At 56.3% G+C, this 17109-nt stretch overlaps 1 protein-coding gene across 4 annotated transcripts in view; it reads left to right on the top strand.

Moving 5' to 3' along the window:
* Nucleotides 1-1360: 1360 nt before the first annotated feature.
* SYNGAP1 (synaptic Ras GTPase activating protein 1) overlaps nt 1361-17109 on the top strand; it is a 31080-nt gene continuing 15331 nt past the window's right edge. For all 4 annotated transcript variants that reach the window (XR_005021927.1, XM_036869773.1, XM_036869774.1 and 1 more), the window contains exons 1-7: nt 1361-1437; nt 4760-4881; nt 7011-7116; nt 13388-13479; nt 13902-14023; nt 16243-16396; nt 16622-16720. Coding sequence is in view for 3 of the 4 variants with exons in the window: in XM_036869773.1 (XP_036725668.1) it covers nt 1371-1437; nt 4760-4881; nt 7011-7116; nt 13388-13479; nt 13902-14023; nt 16243-16396; nt 16622-16720 (762 nt within the window). In the remaining variant the exon portion in view is untranslated. The remainder of the gene's footprint in view (nt 1438-4759; nt 4882-7010; nt 7117-13387; nt 13480-13901; nt 14024-16242; nt 16397-16621; nt 16721-17109) is intronic.

Raw genomic sequence — 17109 nt, 5'->3', positions numbered from 1 at the left:
CGGGACAGGTCTACCTCTCAGTCTTGGGTCTCCTTCCCTTAACCCATCCCCCTAGGAGCCAGGACCTGTCCTACATAACCTCCCTGGGGCCCAAGCACATCCTGTGACCCAAAAATGGAGACAGGGGCCAATGAGAGGAGAAATAGGTGGGAGGAGGCAGGGAGAAAAACGCTCTGCGTCACCCCCTACCCAGTATTCCCCCTCCCTCCTAGGTCTAGGGTCTCTGGTCTGCTCTGTGGGTATGACTGGGCATTTCCCAGGCTGAGTTCTCTCATGCCTGCCTCTCTGGGGCTGGGGTCTCCCTGAGATCTCTGTCTTTGGGTTTGGAGTTTGTCTCTGAGATAGATCTCTGTGGGGTCTTTCAGTATTTGCATTGGCATCTTTCTCAGGACTGAGTTTCCTTGGTTTTTGTTTAGGGGGTTTCTGGGTCCGCGATCACCCTCTCTCAGAGATCTTAGAAACTCTTCTTTATGAGTCTGGGGTCTCTGAGTTCTGCATCTCCGGGCTAGCTGAGTGTCTCTTCTGGCCCCGCCCCCACCGCCCCCAGGGTCTGGAGTTTCTGTGTCTCTCGAGTTGTCAGTCTCCGAGTCTGCAGTTTCTTTTCTCTGAGATCTAAGTCTGGGGTCTCATATCTCTCTCTGGGTCTGAGTTCTCAAAGACCTAATTCTAGGTCTGGGTTCTTTCTGAATCTGGGTCTCATCTATTTCTTTGAGTCTAGTTCTTAGGTCTCAGTCCCTGAGATCACCGTCTGAGTCTTGAGTCTAAGATTTCTGTGGCTACGGAGAACCTTTTAGAGACTGGATGCTCAGATTTTGACCTTTGACCCATCTCTCAGAGTGGGGGGCGGGGAGGTCTGAGGTCTTTTTTCTGAGACTGGGGTCTCTTTTTCTCTAGACTTTGGGTTTGTGCCTCAGATTATCCCCCGCCCTCCCACCACCCCAGGTGGCAAGGTATCTTTCTCTGTGGGTCTGGGGTCTCCCCATCTCAGGGTCTGGGGTCTGCATCTTTAGAACTACTCTCTCTCTGGTGTGTTTTTGAGTCAGGGGTCTCTCCCTCTCTGGTTCTCACTGAGTAGGGGTGGGGGCTGCAGAGACTCTCTCCTCCTCCTCCTCCTCCTGCTCTTTCCTCTCTCGCTCGCTCCCCCGCCCCCCCCCTCTCTCTCTCCCTCTCTCTCTCCCTGCTGCCGCTGCTGCCGTTGGCTCCTATTCTCCTCCTCCTCCTCCTCTCTCCTCCTCTCTGCTCCTCTCTGCTCCTCTCCGCTCCTCTCTCCTCCTCCTCCTCCACCTCCTCCTCCTTCTCCCCCTCTCTCTCCCCCTCTTTCTCTCCTCTCTTTCTCCCCCGGCCCCCCCGCCCCCTCCCCCCCAGGCCTGATGAGCAGGTCTCGCGCCTCCATCCATCGGGGGAGCATCCCCGCGATGTCCTATGCCCCCTTCAGAGGTACGGTGGTGAGGGGAGGGGGAGGGCCAGTTGGGGGGGGAGAAGGGGGGAGGGGCGGGGGGGCTGGGCAGAGCTGGGGCCAGGGAGGGGAGCAGCTGAAGTGGAAGGGGAGAGGAGGACCGGGAAGGCGGGGAAGGGAGCAATGGGGAAGGAGGGATTGGAGGTCAGAGAATAGGGGTAGATAGGGGCCGGAGGGGCCAAGAAACAGGCCTTGAAGGGGGGCTGAGGGGAAAATGATGAAGGGGAAAGAGATCGTCAGAAAGGGTGGGAAGATAGAAGGACAGGGTTGGGGGAAGAGCTGCAGAAATAATTTGGAGGTGGGAGCTGAGAGATGAGGAAAATATCAAGGAAATAGAAGGACAGAGTTTTAGGAGAGGGGCTAGGAGGGGAAAATGAAGAAAATGAAAACATAGGGGTGAAAACAGAAGCCAAGAAGATGGGGGGTAGAATATGATGGGGGGCTCAGAGTATGGTAGGGGGTAGAAAAAGACAGGAGATGGAGGGAGAGAAGAAGGGGCCAGATGGAGAGAGAAGGAGGCAGTGGGGGGAGGGGGGAAGAGGAATGGAGGGTCCAGATGGAGGGAAGAGAGGAGAGAGAGAATGGGGAATGGGTTGGGGGAGGAGAGACCAGGGCAGGGGGAGGGCCAAATTCAGTGTGTGTTTGTTGGGGGGGGGCAATACAAGTAAGACTGAGTGATGGGAGTAGGGGGTGGGTTAGGACCCTGCCCCACACTCTGACCCTCATCAAGTCCCTTGACCGTTGAAATGTAATCCCTGGGGTCTTATCCACTTCCTTTACTTCACCACTTTTACCCCCCTCCCCCACCTCCAATCCTTATTTCCATTCCCCCTCCCTCCTCTGGTGTCCATCACCTATATCTTTCCCCCCATATGGTGTCCGTTCCTTATATGAGTCCCCCTTCTGTCCTTCCCCTATATCAGTCCCTTCTCTGGTGTCCATTCTCTTTCTCCCTCACTTCTATCTCGTAGCTCCCTTATATCTCTACCACCTCTTTGCCCCCTCCTTCTTGACCCCCTTGTCCTAGTACTCCTGTGAGGTCCACCTCATTTCCTCTGCCCCATGTCCATTTGGGCCCTTCTGGTATATTCCCTGTCCCTAAAGATTTACCATCATTCCTGTCTCCTTTTCTCTTAGATCCATCCTTGTTATTTCTTCTCCACCCCATCCTCTCTTCCCCACCCCATTCCCCATCTTATCACCACTAGTCTGTGCTTACTCACTTTCCCCTAAGACCCCAGCTCTTATCACCCATTCCTCTTTTCTTGGCCCCTCTACTTCCTGGGGTGTTGGAGATTTGGGGAGCAAAGACACAGGTTTTGGTGGTTGGAACAGGACCTACAAGAGATCCCCATCTGAGCCCCGTGGAATTGCTCATCCTAGTAAATCTTTCCCCTTTCTCAACTGTGTTTCTGTCTCTTGCATCTGCTTCCCAGAATCATCCTTACTTAAGTCCAGACAATATTTGTGTGTGTGTATTTCCAGAGTTGCTCCTAAGCTAAGTTCCCCATGTCCTTCCCCGCTCCCGGAATGTGTCCCCTGAAGTCTAACCTGCTTCCCTGTGGCTGCAGCCTGAGCCAGTCCCTCCCGTAATAATGATATGTATCAACAGATGTCTCCTCTGGGGGTCCTCAGGGTCTGATTGCAGTGGGCATGTTTCCTGCAGTGTCTGCAGTCCCAGAGCCTGGGTTTTGGTAATCTCTGTATCTAGAGGGTATTGGTTAGAATCTCTGAGGTGGCATTGAGATAGTGAGAGTTTCAAAGTATTGGGGTTTCTAGATACCTGTATTCTTGGGGTTCATCTCTGACTCTGACCTGCAGATTGGGTAAATTTGAAACACGTTTATAGACAGAAAGGGGCTAGATTTTTCAAAACTCCTATTCAGAGCTTTCAGTTGGAATGAAGTTCAAAGACCAGTTCTTTTCCTGCAATATACCCATGATTAATTATCCTGTAAAGGTAACAGGATTTTTCTTCCTCTAAACTCTGACTCTGATTCCTTAAGCCTATTTTCTATCACTTTGATGTCACCAATTTGATTTCTGTCTTCTATAGGGCCTGTCCCCTACGTCCCTGTGATGGTGTGTGGCATTGGGGTTTAAAGGGGAAGCAGTTTGCAGGGATGGCGGCATGGGAAGAAGAACAGCAAAGTTGGGAAAGGGGGACCCTGGGTGGGGGGGGGGGGTCTCTGAGCAGGGGTGACCCTTAGTCTACTGTTCTTCTGTTTTAGAAGTTTTGTCCCCAACCCCAGCTTTAGTCTTGGGAGACCCGCTCGAAGTCACATGCCTGGATCTTCCATTCTTCCCTCCCCTCTTTCTTCCTCAAGCTCCTTACCGAGCCTTGGGGAGAGTTTCCTAACTTGTAGAGTTGGCTCCCATCCTGTCCGTGGAGACGCGGCCGGGGTGGGGGGGCGGGGGGGAGGGGGTGGCATAGGGGGACAGTATTGAATCTTCGACCTCCGACCTCCGGGCATGGAGTAGGGGAAGACATCAATTCAGTATTCATTCAAACAGCATATTTCCTACCTCCTCACTCCCCATCCCCTCCACAGCCAGATGCCTACAAGACCCATACTCCCCACCACCACTAGCAGAACCAGATCTTTCCCCAAAGGATGAGCAGGGTTGGGCTAGGGGAGGAGGGAGTGGAGGAAAGAGGAGAGGCAGGAGGGGAGGCCCTCTCATGACTCTGACTCTGGGAACAGGTAAGTTCCCTCACTCCCTCTCTCTTCCAGATGTTTAGCTCTCAGAGTCTCATGACCCAAATGTCCCTACATCCCCATCCTTCTTTCCCACAGCTCTGTAGTCTTCCTCTTACTCCCTTGCAGATGGGTGGTGCCACGTCCAAATCCTTGTCTTCTGCAGCTATCTGGATGCCCTCCCTCCTCCCAGACACTTGCCACCAACCTCCCTGTGTTTTTCTTCTGCCAGTTTTGCTGCACCCTCCACCTTTTTATTTTTCTGAAGTGGTTGGAGAGCTCCTTCACCTTTCTCTGCCTCCAAACTTGTACCTTCTCTGTCATGATATAATTCCCCTCTCTGAACCACTCCTCTGTATTTCTTCTGCCAAGTCTCCAGAGCCCCCTGTGATGTGATTCCCCTCACCTCTTTTTCCCCAGATAGAGAAGCTTATCTTCTATTCCTGTAAAGTTACCGAGGGCCTCACCCCCATCTGTGATCTCCTCTAGGCGGGTGGGTTCCCCTTCTGCCCCTTTATGGACTCTCTTCTTGCCATTTTAGACACCTCTGTCTCCCAAATACATAGAGCCTCCCTTACCGTTTCTGTGTGTCTCTGCCCCCTAGATGTACGGGGACCCCCTATGCACCGAACCCAATACGTTCATTCCCCATATGATCGTCCTGGTTGGAACCCTCGGTTCTGCATCATCTCGGGGAACCAGCTTCTCATGCTGGATGAGGACGAGGTGAGCAGGGTGGGAAGGCTGGGAAAAGACCTCTGGGTAGTGTGGGAAAATGTGGAGAGAAGGATGGGGAGAATCCTCATTAGCGAAGGGACGCGAGACACAAAGAAGGCAAAGAGAGAAACACTGGCAAGTGGTGGGAGGAGGGTGGCTACTGAGATTGGGGTTGGGATGTCAGAAGGGGCAGGTGTTCTCTCCCCTTGGCCAGGGGGTCTTTGAGGGCCATGTACAGTGATGGGGAGGAGATATGGTTCTAAAGATTTGTGGGTGCCTCCTGTTTCACCCTGCTCATATTGTGGGATAGGTTAGGCTAGGAAACGGAAACTAAGGGGCTTGGAGGAGGGGTAAAGACATGGGGATCACTTTGGAGGGATTGTCTCCAAAGCAATCCTCGGGACCCTCTCCTCTCCCCCCACTCAGTAAGCCCCATCACTGACCACTCCCCGTCCTTTCCCTGGCGTGGGGCAGAGTACAGGACTCAGAGAGTGGGGTCTCTGAGTGGGGAAACTGGGAAGGGGCTGCAGGGTACCAGGAGAGATGACAGAGGTCAGTAGGCCTGGGTGTGGTTGGCGGTGAAGATGGGGAAGGCTGAGATCAGGGTTTAGAGAGACACTGGGAGGGCTTTCGCCAGGGACATGGGGAAGGAATATAAGGGAAGAGATGCCTGGGGTGAGGGGAACTGGGAGTATGGGAAGTTGTCTAAAGGAGTAAGAGTGGGATAGGGGCAGGGACTAGCCAGAGTGAAAGATGTGAAATGAACAGAGCATCCTTGTGGGAGGTGGCGGCCATGCAGGGTGATTAGAGTGTGGGTTCTGATTTTGGAGCCGGGTCATCAGTGGAGGGTCCATCAGAGGAAACAAGATGTGAATATGAAGGGTGGACGCCCAGAGGTGTGATTGGGAGTGGGGGTGATTTGGGGACCAGCTTTAGAGAGTGATAGGGCAGCCTGCAAGACCAGAGGGGTGGTGAGAGATGTGCCCCGAAAGCTGTCAGGGAGGGTGTAGCGAGGCAGGGTTAGAACTGGAGTTGAGGTTAACCAGGGTTTCAAGGGATCTGGGGGGCAAGTGAGTGTGGAGAGATGGCTGGGTAGAGAGCTTCCAAGGCACAGAGTCAAGTCCAAGTGTCCAGGGGAGGACACGGTGACTCAAGGGAGAGGTGGTTTGGGGAGTCAAGTTTTAGGCACTGGGGGGCATTTGAGTGATTCACTAGTGGTCACTGGTCTTGACCAAGGATTTGAGGTCTGTAGGATGAACTGGGGAAACTGGAGACTGTGTGAGGATGAAGAGGGAGGACAGTGGGTGGGGGGATGAAGGAATGACAGAGATGGGGACAGACAGGTCCAGGGGACCAGTGGCCAGAGACTGAAATAGGAAGGGTGCGGAGGGGGGGAGTGGGAAATGACAGAGTGTAGGGCCACAGGGAGCTGGAATTGGCTGAGTTGTGGAGCCTGGGCTGGGGACTAGTGGGGTGGGTGGTTCTTGGAGGGGTGGAGAGGGGGAGGTTAGGAAGGAGGTGGCAAGGGTGAGTTGGGGATGAGGCTTAGGGAGAGGTGATGGCTAAAGGGAAGTGAGAGAGGCTGAGTGGGGGGCGATGGAAGGAGATGAAGGGTGGGGGGAGGTGACCAAGCCCTCTGGGGGGTGGGGACGTTGGGTCCCATTCTGGCCGCAAGCCTGGCCGTGGGAGGGAGACAAGCTGTGGATTCTGATTATAAATGCAGCTTCTGCTACCCCCGTGACAGCCACGGAGGGAGGGAAGGGGGTGAGGGAGGTGGGAGGTTGGGAGGAAAACAGGGAGAATGGAGGAACTGAAGGTCAAGGGGAAAGTGGATTCAGGGAGCAGCGAAGGCCAGAGGGGTTGCGGGAATTCCCTGGAGGGTGTTTCAAAAGAAATGGTGGAAGAAAAGAGGAGGGTGGGACGGGAGGGAATGAGGGAGACAGACTCGGAGGGAGAAGGGAACGAGAAATCGAGAAATCCACTCATCCCGAGACACTTAAAGAGTATAGAGGGGCGGGGGCAGAAGGTGGTCAGGCCTGGTGGAAAGGCAGGCTCATCCTTCCTTGGTGGGGGAGGGAAAGAGGAGGGACGGCCTGGGCCAGGGAGGTCTGACACCCCATCCCCCCCGCATCCCCTAGATACACCCCCTTCTGATCCGGGACCGGAGGAGCGAGTCCAGTCGCAACAAACTGCTGAGACGCACAGTCTCCGTGCCGGTGGAGGGGCGGCCCCACGGCGAGCATGGTACGGCGGCCGAGCAGGCTCGAGCAGGCTCTCGTGCCCCGGACAGTCGCGGGGAGAGGGCTGAAGGTGGACAGGGTTGCAGGGGAGGGGGAGTCCGGGAACCGAGGGAGCTGTCAGGGGCCGGGAGGAGGCGGAGACAAAGTCTCGAATTCTGCGAGTGGGAACCTGGGCGGAGCAGGCGCCCTCCTCTGGGATCTGAGCGGGACGGAGGCTGTGGGTGAGAGGCCCCAGCGGTCCTTGCTGTTTCGCTCCCTTTTTCCTCTCCAGCAGCGAAGTTTGACTCTTTCCCCGGTGCTTGCAAAAATAGTCTCCTTAGATCTTTAGCTTCCTGTCCGAGTGTCCCCTGCCCCTCCCAGCCCCAGGTCTGGGATCTTGGAAAGAAAGACCTAGTTCCTGCCCGGCCCCCAGACCTCTGCCCCACCCCCACGCTCCTAATTCTTCTTCCAGACCTTCTGGCCTGTGGACCCTCCCTGTTTTCTTTCCCCTTTTCCCCTCTTCTCATCAGCTGTTTCTGTTTTCTGCAATTCTGTCACCTTCTTTCTCTTTCCTCCCCGATTTCTTTATTTTCTCTATCCCTCTTGATTCCTCTGCCTCTCCCCTCTGCTCCCGGTGGATCTCCATCAGACCCCCATCTCATCTCCTTTCTGCCTGTCTGTGGAGCTATGTGCTCAGTCTGTCTCTCCAACTCTCCCTCTCTCCATCTGTCTCTTCCCCTCCCTCCCTCTTTCTGCCCCCCCTCCACCCCCCTCTTTAGTCATTTAAAAAAAGATTTTTGTCTTCCTGAGAAGTTCGCTTAAAAGGTTTCCATGGGAACAGTGAGGGGAGATGAAGGCAGAGAACAGAGATCTGCAGCCAAGGTGCAGAGAGACGCCCTCAGCCCCCGGAAGCCCCCTTGTCACTGCCCCCTACCACTCTGTTCCCCTTCCAGGACCAAGGGTCCAGGTCCTTCATCCCCTCAACCCCTTGTGACCCCTTTCTTCCACCAGCTACCCCTCCCCTCAGGGAACCAGGCTTCCAGTTTCTCTTCCTTGGAGAGAGCCAGTGGCCTGTCTCCATCCCTTGGCTCCCTTCAGCCCTCTTCTCATAGGCCCAGGCCTTACTGCCCTTGGGGGACAGCTCTGGGACCCTGGGTGGATGGGTGGCCAGGGGTGTGTGTCATTGTCATGGAAACTTCTGACCATGGGGGTGTGTGGGTAGCACATCTCTGTGAGGCAAAGCCAGGTGGTGGTGGTGGAGTGTGTACAGAGAATGTGTGTGATGTCTGTCACATCTGTGTGTGTGTGTGAGAGAGAGAGAGTCAGTCATGTCCAAGTCTGGGAAAGGTTTGTGTACATGTGTGCATACCTGTGTGTCGAGGCCAGAATGGTCACATGCTTGTGGAGCATGTTTATCATATATCCGGTGGTTGGCGTCTCAGCCCACATATTCCCCTTCTTTCTCCTTACCCTCAGTCCTCAGGTCTGGGGTCTCTGGTGTGGGTCTCCTGTGTGTTTAGGGGGAGGGCACCCATGTGTGTTTGGAGTTGGAGGACGGTATGTGTTGGAGGTTCAATAGGGGTTGGGAGGGGGTCCAGGGGTATATATATTTAGGGGGAGGGTTTAGCGAAAGAGTTGATAGCTGGTGAACGTTTGGGGGTCTCAGGTGGACGTGGAATGTGTAAAGGGCATGGAGGATGTGCTGCAGGGAACATAGGAGTCTTTGGGGCCCTGGGGACCTGGGTCTGAGAAGGTCTGTGCAGAGGCTGTGGACTCTTGAGCCCAGGAGAGGTCGCCGGACCTTTGAGGGGCATCGGCATCCAGGGCTCCTCCTCTGCTGGGTGGAGCCGCCGCCCCTCGTTCCCTCCGAGGTTTTGATGGGGGGTCCTGCTCAGGAGGATGGTGGGAGGCCCGGTTGGTTTTGGGGGTCCCCTCGTCCCCCTCCCGCGTCTCTCTCGCGGCGTCTCCGGGCGACGGGGCTCGTGACAGAGGCGGCCACGGCAGCAGCGGTCGCCTAGCAACGGCGGCGGGGCCCGGGCAACGGCGGCAGCGGCGGGAGCGGCGGCGGAGGGAGCCGTTCCCGCGGCCGTCACCGCTCGGCCGTCCCGGCCGTCCCGGGCCCCGCCGCCGCCCCCACCGCGCCGGGCGGCGCGAGCCGGGCCGCGCCGCCCCCTCTACCGCTGCACCCCGCCCCTCCCCCGCGCAGGGGCGGGGCCCCTCCCCCACCGGGGACACCCCCCCCCCGATCCCCCCGAGGGGCGGTGCGAGGTAAGGGCGGGGCCGGGCGGACGAGGAGCGCTCGCGTGGGGGGGCGCCGCGCTCTTGGGGGCGGGGGCGCGTGTGTGCGTGGGCGCCGGGAGGGGGGTGGGGAGGCCGCGGCGGCGGCGGCGGCGGCGGCGGCGGCGGCGGCGGCAGCTGCTCCCTCCGCATGTTCTCGCTGCATCTTCCGAGTGGGGGGAGTTATGGTAACTGGAGGGGGACAGCGGAGGTCGGGGGGTCGGGGACAGGCCTCGTGGGGCCAGGGTCTCGAGCGCGCGGGGGCGGCCGGTGTGGGGTGGTCTTGGAGACCCTCGGTGGAGGTGGCAGCCCGGGTGTCCGCGTGTGTGTCGCTGTCCAGGCTCGTGTCCCCTGTGTGTTGGTGCCATGTGCACACGGGGGCCCAGTTCCTCGTGCACACATGTGCAGCCAGCGGTTTTCAAGTCTGTCCTGTCGTATCCTGCCTCTGCCGGCTTCTCTGCCCCTCTTGCCTTAGGGGGCTGCTGGGCTGACCACTGGCTTGTGGGGCAGCTTTTGGCCATACTGGTACCTGTCACCTCTGACCCTGAGAATGCATGTTCCTTGCTGGGGCTCACCTCCTATCAGCCTCCTGTGTGTGGGGATGTGTGGCTGCATGAGAAGGATTTTCTGTGTCCCTGGTGGCAAGTGTGTGTCTTTGCATGTGTGTTCCATCATTGGCCTGGGTATCTGTGTCAATCCCAGCATGGGTGTCCAGGGCGTGTCTGGATGTGGGTGGTGTGCAAGTGGGGGGAGAGAGTAAGTGTGTGAGTGTGTTCCTTGGGATCCTACCATGTATGAAACACCTTTGGGCTAGCAGGTGTGAGCCCCTGCTCGGTTAGGGAGTGGGGACAGAAAAGCTGAAAAGGGAAAGAGTGGGGTAAAGAGGAAAAGTGGGGAGTTGGGGGAGAGGGGGAATGAGAGAGGCTTGGAGAGGAGAGAGAGCCTGGGAGAGAGAATAGCTGGAGAATAGCTGGGAAGGTGGGAGATAGTGGAGCCAGATTTAGAAGAGAGGAGAGAGGAGAAGAGGTTTTAAGATGGGGAACTGGTTGGAGACAGCAGAGAAGGGGCCTGGAAGCTGGGGAGACAGCTTGTGGGGCGGAGAGAGTCAGGCCTTCGGTAAAGTGATCTCAGAGGAGAAAGGGCAAGACGGGGTTGGGATTTGTGTAGGCCGTGTAGGATCAGGCTTGGTTGGATCAGGGGAGGCCATCATAGAGGCTGGCTCACAGTGAGGCCTGGCATGGCAGGAACTGCTGTTAGAGGTTCCTGTTCCCAGCACAGAGTTTGCCCCTCATTTCTCTGCTCTCTGTCCAACTCTGTTCCTCCACCTGCTTTGGCAGCCTCCCTTTGTGGCTCCCCTTGAGAGCTGCCAGCTGGGTGTGACAGGGAGGAAAGGCCAAAGGGAAGGTTAGGGATTTGGGGGATTGGATGGCAGGGGGAGATTCTGTGGGTGATGGCAAAATTAGAGAGGTTGGAGAGGCGGGAGTCTAAGCCCTCGCTGTGTGTGTGTGTGTGTGTGTGAGTGCAATTGTATGTGTATACAGGGTGTGTACATGTGTGGGTGTGTGCACAATGCCTGTGTTACGGGTCTGTGTAGGTGGCTGTTATGCATGTGCATGCGTGTATACATCGTGCAGGGATGGGACATGGAGACCCAGGATCGTGGTGTATGCTTATCAGGTTTGCTCTGTGTGTGGACATGGGCGTGTGCCTGTTTTCTGCACATGTCACTGCATGCAGCACTAATAACAGGATGTCCTGTGATTCTGTCACTCCGCCCCTTTCCCCTCTGTGTTTCTGCTCTTCTTTTCACTGTGGCAGTGAGGGTCTTTGTAAGTGTATGTGTATGTGGCCTCCATGTACCTCTGACTTATATGTGAGTTCATGGATCTTAGTGCTTGGTTGTATGTATAAGGTTATATTACTTCAAGAACCAAGCAAACCAATTAGCAAATCCGTTCTCCTTCTGTTAATTCTTTAGTTCCAAAATGGAATTTTAGTGGATTTGAAGTTAGACTTTCTGCCTTTATTACAGGAGCTTGCATATGAAAATAGTGGCTTGAGCTACATTGCATGGCGTGAGACAGGCAGCTAGACCTGAGAAAGGCAAAGACTAGGAAGGAGATATTCTGAACCCTTAGATGCATTGTTGAGTGTGTAACAGAAGGGTAATTAACACGTTTGCTCCTTGGTCTGTCTGTATTCTGGTAGCAACCACGGATTCATGTGTTGGAGTCAGGGAAGGGCTGGGGGAGAAGAAGGGGTTGTCCTGAGACAGTGGTTGTGGTTGTACTTTTCATGTGAATGAAGGATATTTGTGCTTTGGGGATACGGGGATACCTTGATGTGGTCAGGATCATGGTATACTCAAACATGTGTTTTAGAGGTTAAAGTGGCTTCCCCTGTGTGGGGGCCCTGTGTGTGTCTCTGGGTTAAATGTCCCCTTCTGTAACGTGCTGCCCACATGACTGCCCAAGGGACTCGGGCCCCACATCCACACTAGCAGTTCTCATGTGAGTGTCTGGGTCCAAGTATGTACTCCCCTGTTGCAGTGCTCACATATGTCTAAGCATGTATCCTGTGGGGTATGTGGGCCCCAGGGTCTCAGAATGTGGACCCGTGGCACCCCCCATGCTCACAGTTGCCTGTATGTCTCATAAGCACCTAGATCCCTTTTTATTTTTTGTATCATGGGTCTTATGTGCACGTACCCCCCACAGCTCGGTGCATGTTTTTGTGCTTTACACATGTGTTCCTGAGGGACTGACAAGGGTTCCTGTGTCATGGGAGCCACATTTTTGTGTGCACATCTCCTAACACCCAGGCTTAGAGGCCTAGGGAAGCTGGAGACTGATTCTAGGGCAATTTGCAGGAGATTTGCAATTCAGGAAGCCGACAGTGAATGTGTAGCTGTGGCCCTCCCTTGTTTTGGAAACTAGAGGGTTAACAGGCAGCTCTTCCGGTCCAGCCCCCCCCAGCATGTAGCTTCTTGTTGCCATGGAGATGGTAGCCCCGCCCCTGATGCAGCACCTGCCCCCCCATTGGCTGCAGTGGTGACTGTGGGGCTGAGGGGGGAGCCCAGGCCTGGGCAGCCATTCTGGAGCTGGAGCCCGAGCTTGGCATCCCCCCACTTTCATTCTCCTCTAGCCACTTGGCCCCTCTAAATTCCCTGGCAGCAGAGCCTCAGCTTCCCTCCTCCCAGCTGCCACCCTTCTTGACTCTGAGCAGTCTGAGCTTCATCGGCATTCATCTCCCCTCCTCCTCCTCTCCCTGCCCTCACTTGGGAGTCCCCAGAGTCCCCACTGCCCATCTTCCCCACTCCCTGCCCGTTCCCCTGCATTCTTCTCTTTTCCCCTTCCCCCCTTCACTTCTGAGTCCCTGCCACTGCAGTGCACGTGGAACCAGCCCCTTCTCCCCTCCCCCCCACCCCTTCCTTGAATTTTCTGTCCCCAGGCTTTTTCCGCTTCCACTCCTCACAGGTCCCTTCCAAGACTTCCCCCTCCAGTCCAGGGAGGGGGTCATGGGAGGTAGCTCTGGCCCTCCAGACAGACAGGGGTTCCAGGAGTGGGGGCCAGGTGGAAGATGTGCCCAGCTGAGGGAGGAGGAAGGCCTGCCTCTGGTCAATGACCTTTAACCCAACTTCCCCCACCAGCTCGCCCCTTCCTGGTGGGGTGGGCACCAAGGACCTAGGTTCTGTGGATCTTCGGTGTCCTTTATTCCTGGAGTTTTACTGACCCTCTCAGCCATGCCCCTTTGCTGACTGCCAGGCCCAGCCCCAGTCATGGGCCTAAGGCCTCCCACCCCGTCCCCCTCCGGGGGCTCCGGCTCGGGTTCCTTGCCCCCTCCTTCCCGCCGCCAGCTTCTCAGCCGCCGCTGCTCTTCCTGCTGCTTTCCGGGGGGTAGGTGAGGCTGGAGCTAAGGGGCAGAGGGAGGTGGGCGAGTGTGCTGGGGCCAGGGGTGGAAACCTGGGCTAACGGCGACCCCCTCCCCAACTTCCGTTACGGCCCTTTTCTCCCCTCCAGAATACCACTTGGGTCGCTCGAGGAGGAAGAGCGTCCCAGGGGGGAAGCAGTACAGCATGGAGGCCGCCCCCGCTGCACCCTTTCGGCCCTCGGTGAGTGAAGGCGCCTGCCAGATGTGGCTCAGCTGGGTCCCCTCCCCTCCAGCCCCAGCTGGAGCCTGAGGATTATGAGAAAGGGGGAAGGAGGGGAGAGAGAGAAAGAGAGTATGTGTGTGTGTGCCCCCACCTCTTTGGTTTCCCCCTTCTTGGCTCTGCCCCCCTGCTTCTCAGACCAGCCCTCCCACCTTCTCCAGGCTGGGGTGTGTGTGTGTGTGTGTTTGTGTGTACACTCGCATCCGTGAGAGCACAGGAAGACAAACTGGTAGCAGGGCTCCTATCCCCCTTTCCTCGCCTCTAGAGATTTCCCTTTTCCCCCCATCCCACCTTCATCCAGGGACTCTTTACCAGCTGAACGGTGAGGAGGTAGAACTGACCCTACCCCAAACCACACCTATCCCCATTTCCCCCCCACCCAGCAAGGCTTCCTGAGCCGGAGGCTAAAAAGCTCCATCAAACGTACGAAGTCACAACCCAAACTTGACCGGACCAGCAGCTTTCGCCAGATACTGCCTCGCTTCCGAAGTGCTGACCATGACCGGTACAGGGCCTGGAGTGGTGGGCTAGAGCGGGGTGGGATGAGTTGGATGCAGTGTAGGGGCCTCCAGAGTGAGGTTGGAGGGGTGGGGGTTCTCAGAGTGTAGAGCTTGATGGCTTCAGATTGATTGAGAGGTGTGGTGGGGCAGGAGTCAGAACAGAGGAGCAGCAGGAGAGGGGCGGGGTGCAGGGTGCCCGGAGAGGGTGAGCAGCGGGGCAGGAAAGGGGGTGAAGGTGAAGCCAAGGAGGGATGGACTCTTCTGACCAACAGAAGGATGGGCTTCAGCCCAGGATGGAAGGAGCTGTACAGAAGGACAGAGAAGGAGTGACAGAGCCTGGGAGGAACATTTAAGGAATCCAGGGAAGGGGTGGTGGGCTGGTTGGTAGGAGGGGAGAGTGTGATCCAAGTAGAGGGTATGAGGGAAGGGTGGCAGGGTGGGGTGGGGCTGGCAGGTATTATGGAGGAGAGAAGGTGCAGCGTAGAGCGTGACAGAGAAGGGGAGGTGGCATGGGTATGCAGGTCAACAGACTGTGGAGGGGAGGTTGGAGGGTTAATCCATGGACTGAAGCCTGAGGAAGAAGCCCGCAGAGAAGTCCAGAGGGCACTGTCTCCGAGGCTGGGCTTGAAGGAAATCTTGTTTGCTCCTGTGGTCTGCTCTTTGGGGTCCCTCTTTGGGTTTCCCCCTCCCCCCCACCCCAGGGAGAACCCTGTCCTTCCTTTCCCCCACGTCTGGCCGCCCCCGGGATGGGGCAGGTAGGGGAGGTTGGGATAGGTGAGTCACACCTTCCCCTCCCCCCTTCCATGTCACCGGAGCTGGATTTGGGGAGGGGGGGTGTGAGGGCCTGGTATTCCTGGCCGCGGGGGCGGGGGGCCGGGGGAGCGTCGTGCTGACGGCAACAGAGCCCAAGATGACGGGGCTGCTATAAATAGCTCCATGGAGGCTCCCACACCCGAGCTCCCCCTCCCGCTTCCCTACTGCTCTCTACTCGTCATCCCCTAGCCGGCTCTGAGCAAACTGTCCTGTGGTCCCGGCCTCCACTCCCCTCAGTGCCTTTCACCTTCTGCCCTCCCGCACTGATTTTCCCAAGTTCATCCCCACCCCCACCCCCACCCCGTCCCCCACCTCTGTTCCCACGTCCAGCTCCCACCCCCACCCTGTCCCCCACCCGTTCCCACGTCCAGCTCTCCAGTGGCCTCTCCTCATCTTCTCCCATCCTGTCTTTCTGCACACACCTTTCCCTCCTCCTTTCTCCTTCTCGCCCTATCTGTTCTTCCCCAGTCCCCACTTTCAGTCCCTTATCTCCATTGTCACTCTTCTGCCCAAAATCCTTCTTCTATTTCTTATGATTTTCCCTCACTCTTTCCCCCGATTCTGCTAAAACTTGTCCTCTTAGCTCGTTCATTTTTGGATTTATTAAGTGCTTTTTAGTCACTACCTGTGTGCCAAGGCCCAGACCAACATCTTTGAACTTCTGCTTCTTTCTTTTTAAAATTTATTTATTTTATTTATTTATTTTTGGCTGCACTGGGTCGCTGTTGCAGTGCGCGGGCTTTCTCTAGTTGCGTAGAGTGGGGCTGCTCTTCATTGCCATGTGCCGGCTTCTCATTGTGGTGGCTTCTCTTGTTGCGGAGCACAGGCTCTAGAGCGCAGACTCAGTAGTTGTGGCACATGGGCTCAGTAGTTGTGGCTCACGGGCTTAGTTGCTCCGCAGCATGTGGGATCTTCCCAGAGCAGGGCTTGAACCCGTGTCCCCTGCATTGGCAGGCGGATTCTTAACCACTGCACCACCAGGGAAGCCCCTGTATTTCTGGTTCTTTACTCCCACCTTTTTCCCCTTATATTGAAGCTGTGGTTTTGGCAGGGGAGGTGTCATATAGAAGTCCCACCTAGAAGTGTCCAAGGCCCACCTGTTTTTTTTTTTTCTTCCATGGTCCCTTTCTGGGTTGAGATATTTCTGCGTGTCCCCAGTCCTCACAACCCCTTAGGTGGTGGACTGAGGGGAGGGAATTTCTTAAAGGGTTCTCATGTCTCTCACATCATTCATGTCCTTCCCCGGGGATAGGCTGGGTTTCTTTCTGTCTGTGTCTGTGTACATGTGGGAAGTGGGTTTAGGAGCCCCTTTCCCCAGGTCTCCATCCTAGAGCCAGGTTGGCGATGCAGGCCTCTGGGTGTGTAAGCAGAGTGGGGAGCTGATTCTCCCTCCTGGACCCCCGCCTGCCAGGGCCCGGCTGATGCAGAGCTTTAAGGAGTCACACTCTCACGAGTCCTTGCTGAGTCCTAGCAGTGCGGCCGAGGCCTTGGAGCTCAACCTGGATGAAGATTCCATTATCAAGCCAGTGCACAGCTCCATCCTGGGCCAGGAGTTCTGTTTTGAGGTACTGGGTGTAGGGGGCTGGGGAGGGCCAAAGGGCAGGGGTCATGGAGGGGGAGGGCAGAGAGTCCTGGAGAAAGCGGCAGAGGTGGGGATGTCAAGGAAACAGAAGCCTCTGGGGCTGGGAGAAAGGAGGATAGGCCGGGGAGGAAGAGATGGTGGTGGACTCTCAGTCCTTGGGAGTCATCACCCCTCTAGAGCCCCAACTGACCTCCACACCCCTCTCTAGGTAACAACATCATCAGGAACAAAATGTTTTGCCTGTCGTTCTGCGGCCGAAAGGGACAAATGGATCGAGAATCTACAGCGGGCGGTAAAACCCAACAAGGTATTGGGAGTACAGGGTACACAGACAGCATGGGCAAGGCAAAGGTCAAGCTGCAGGGGAAACTGGGGGCCTAGGGGAGAAGGGGACCGAGGAGGAGGGGACCCCCATTTTCCTCTGAGTCCCCCATTTCTTTTTCCTTTCTTTCTACCTTATGATGTTTCCCTACCATAGAAATCATAGACTTACGGAACTGATGGGGCTCTGGAAGTCCTCTGGTGCATCTTCCCTGCAAGCAGGGATGTCCCACTAATACCTGACAGGTGGGCGCCTGGCCCCCGCTTGCAGTGTTTCTGCAGGACACATAGATTTGTCAGGTAGATGAGTCTTTAGACCTTGGTTTCCTCTCTGTACGACTGGTAGGAATGGTGTTGAACTACATAATCTCTAAG

Source organism: Balaenoptera musculus, chromosome 11, assembly GCF_009873245.2.
Source record: "Balaenoptera musculus isolate JJ_BM4_2016_0621 chromosome 11, mBalMus1.pri.v3, whole genome shotgun sequence".
Taxonomy (NCBI): domain Eukaryota; kingdom Metazoa; phylum Chordata; class Mammalia; order Artiodactyla; family Balaenopteridae; genus Balaenoptera; species Balaenoptera musculus.
This window is presented reverse-complemented; position numbering and strand designations above follow the sequence as displayed.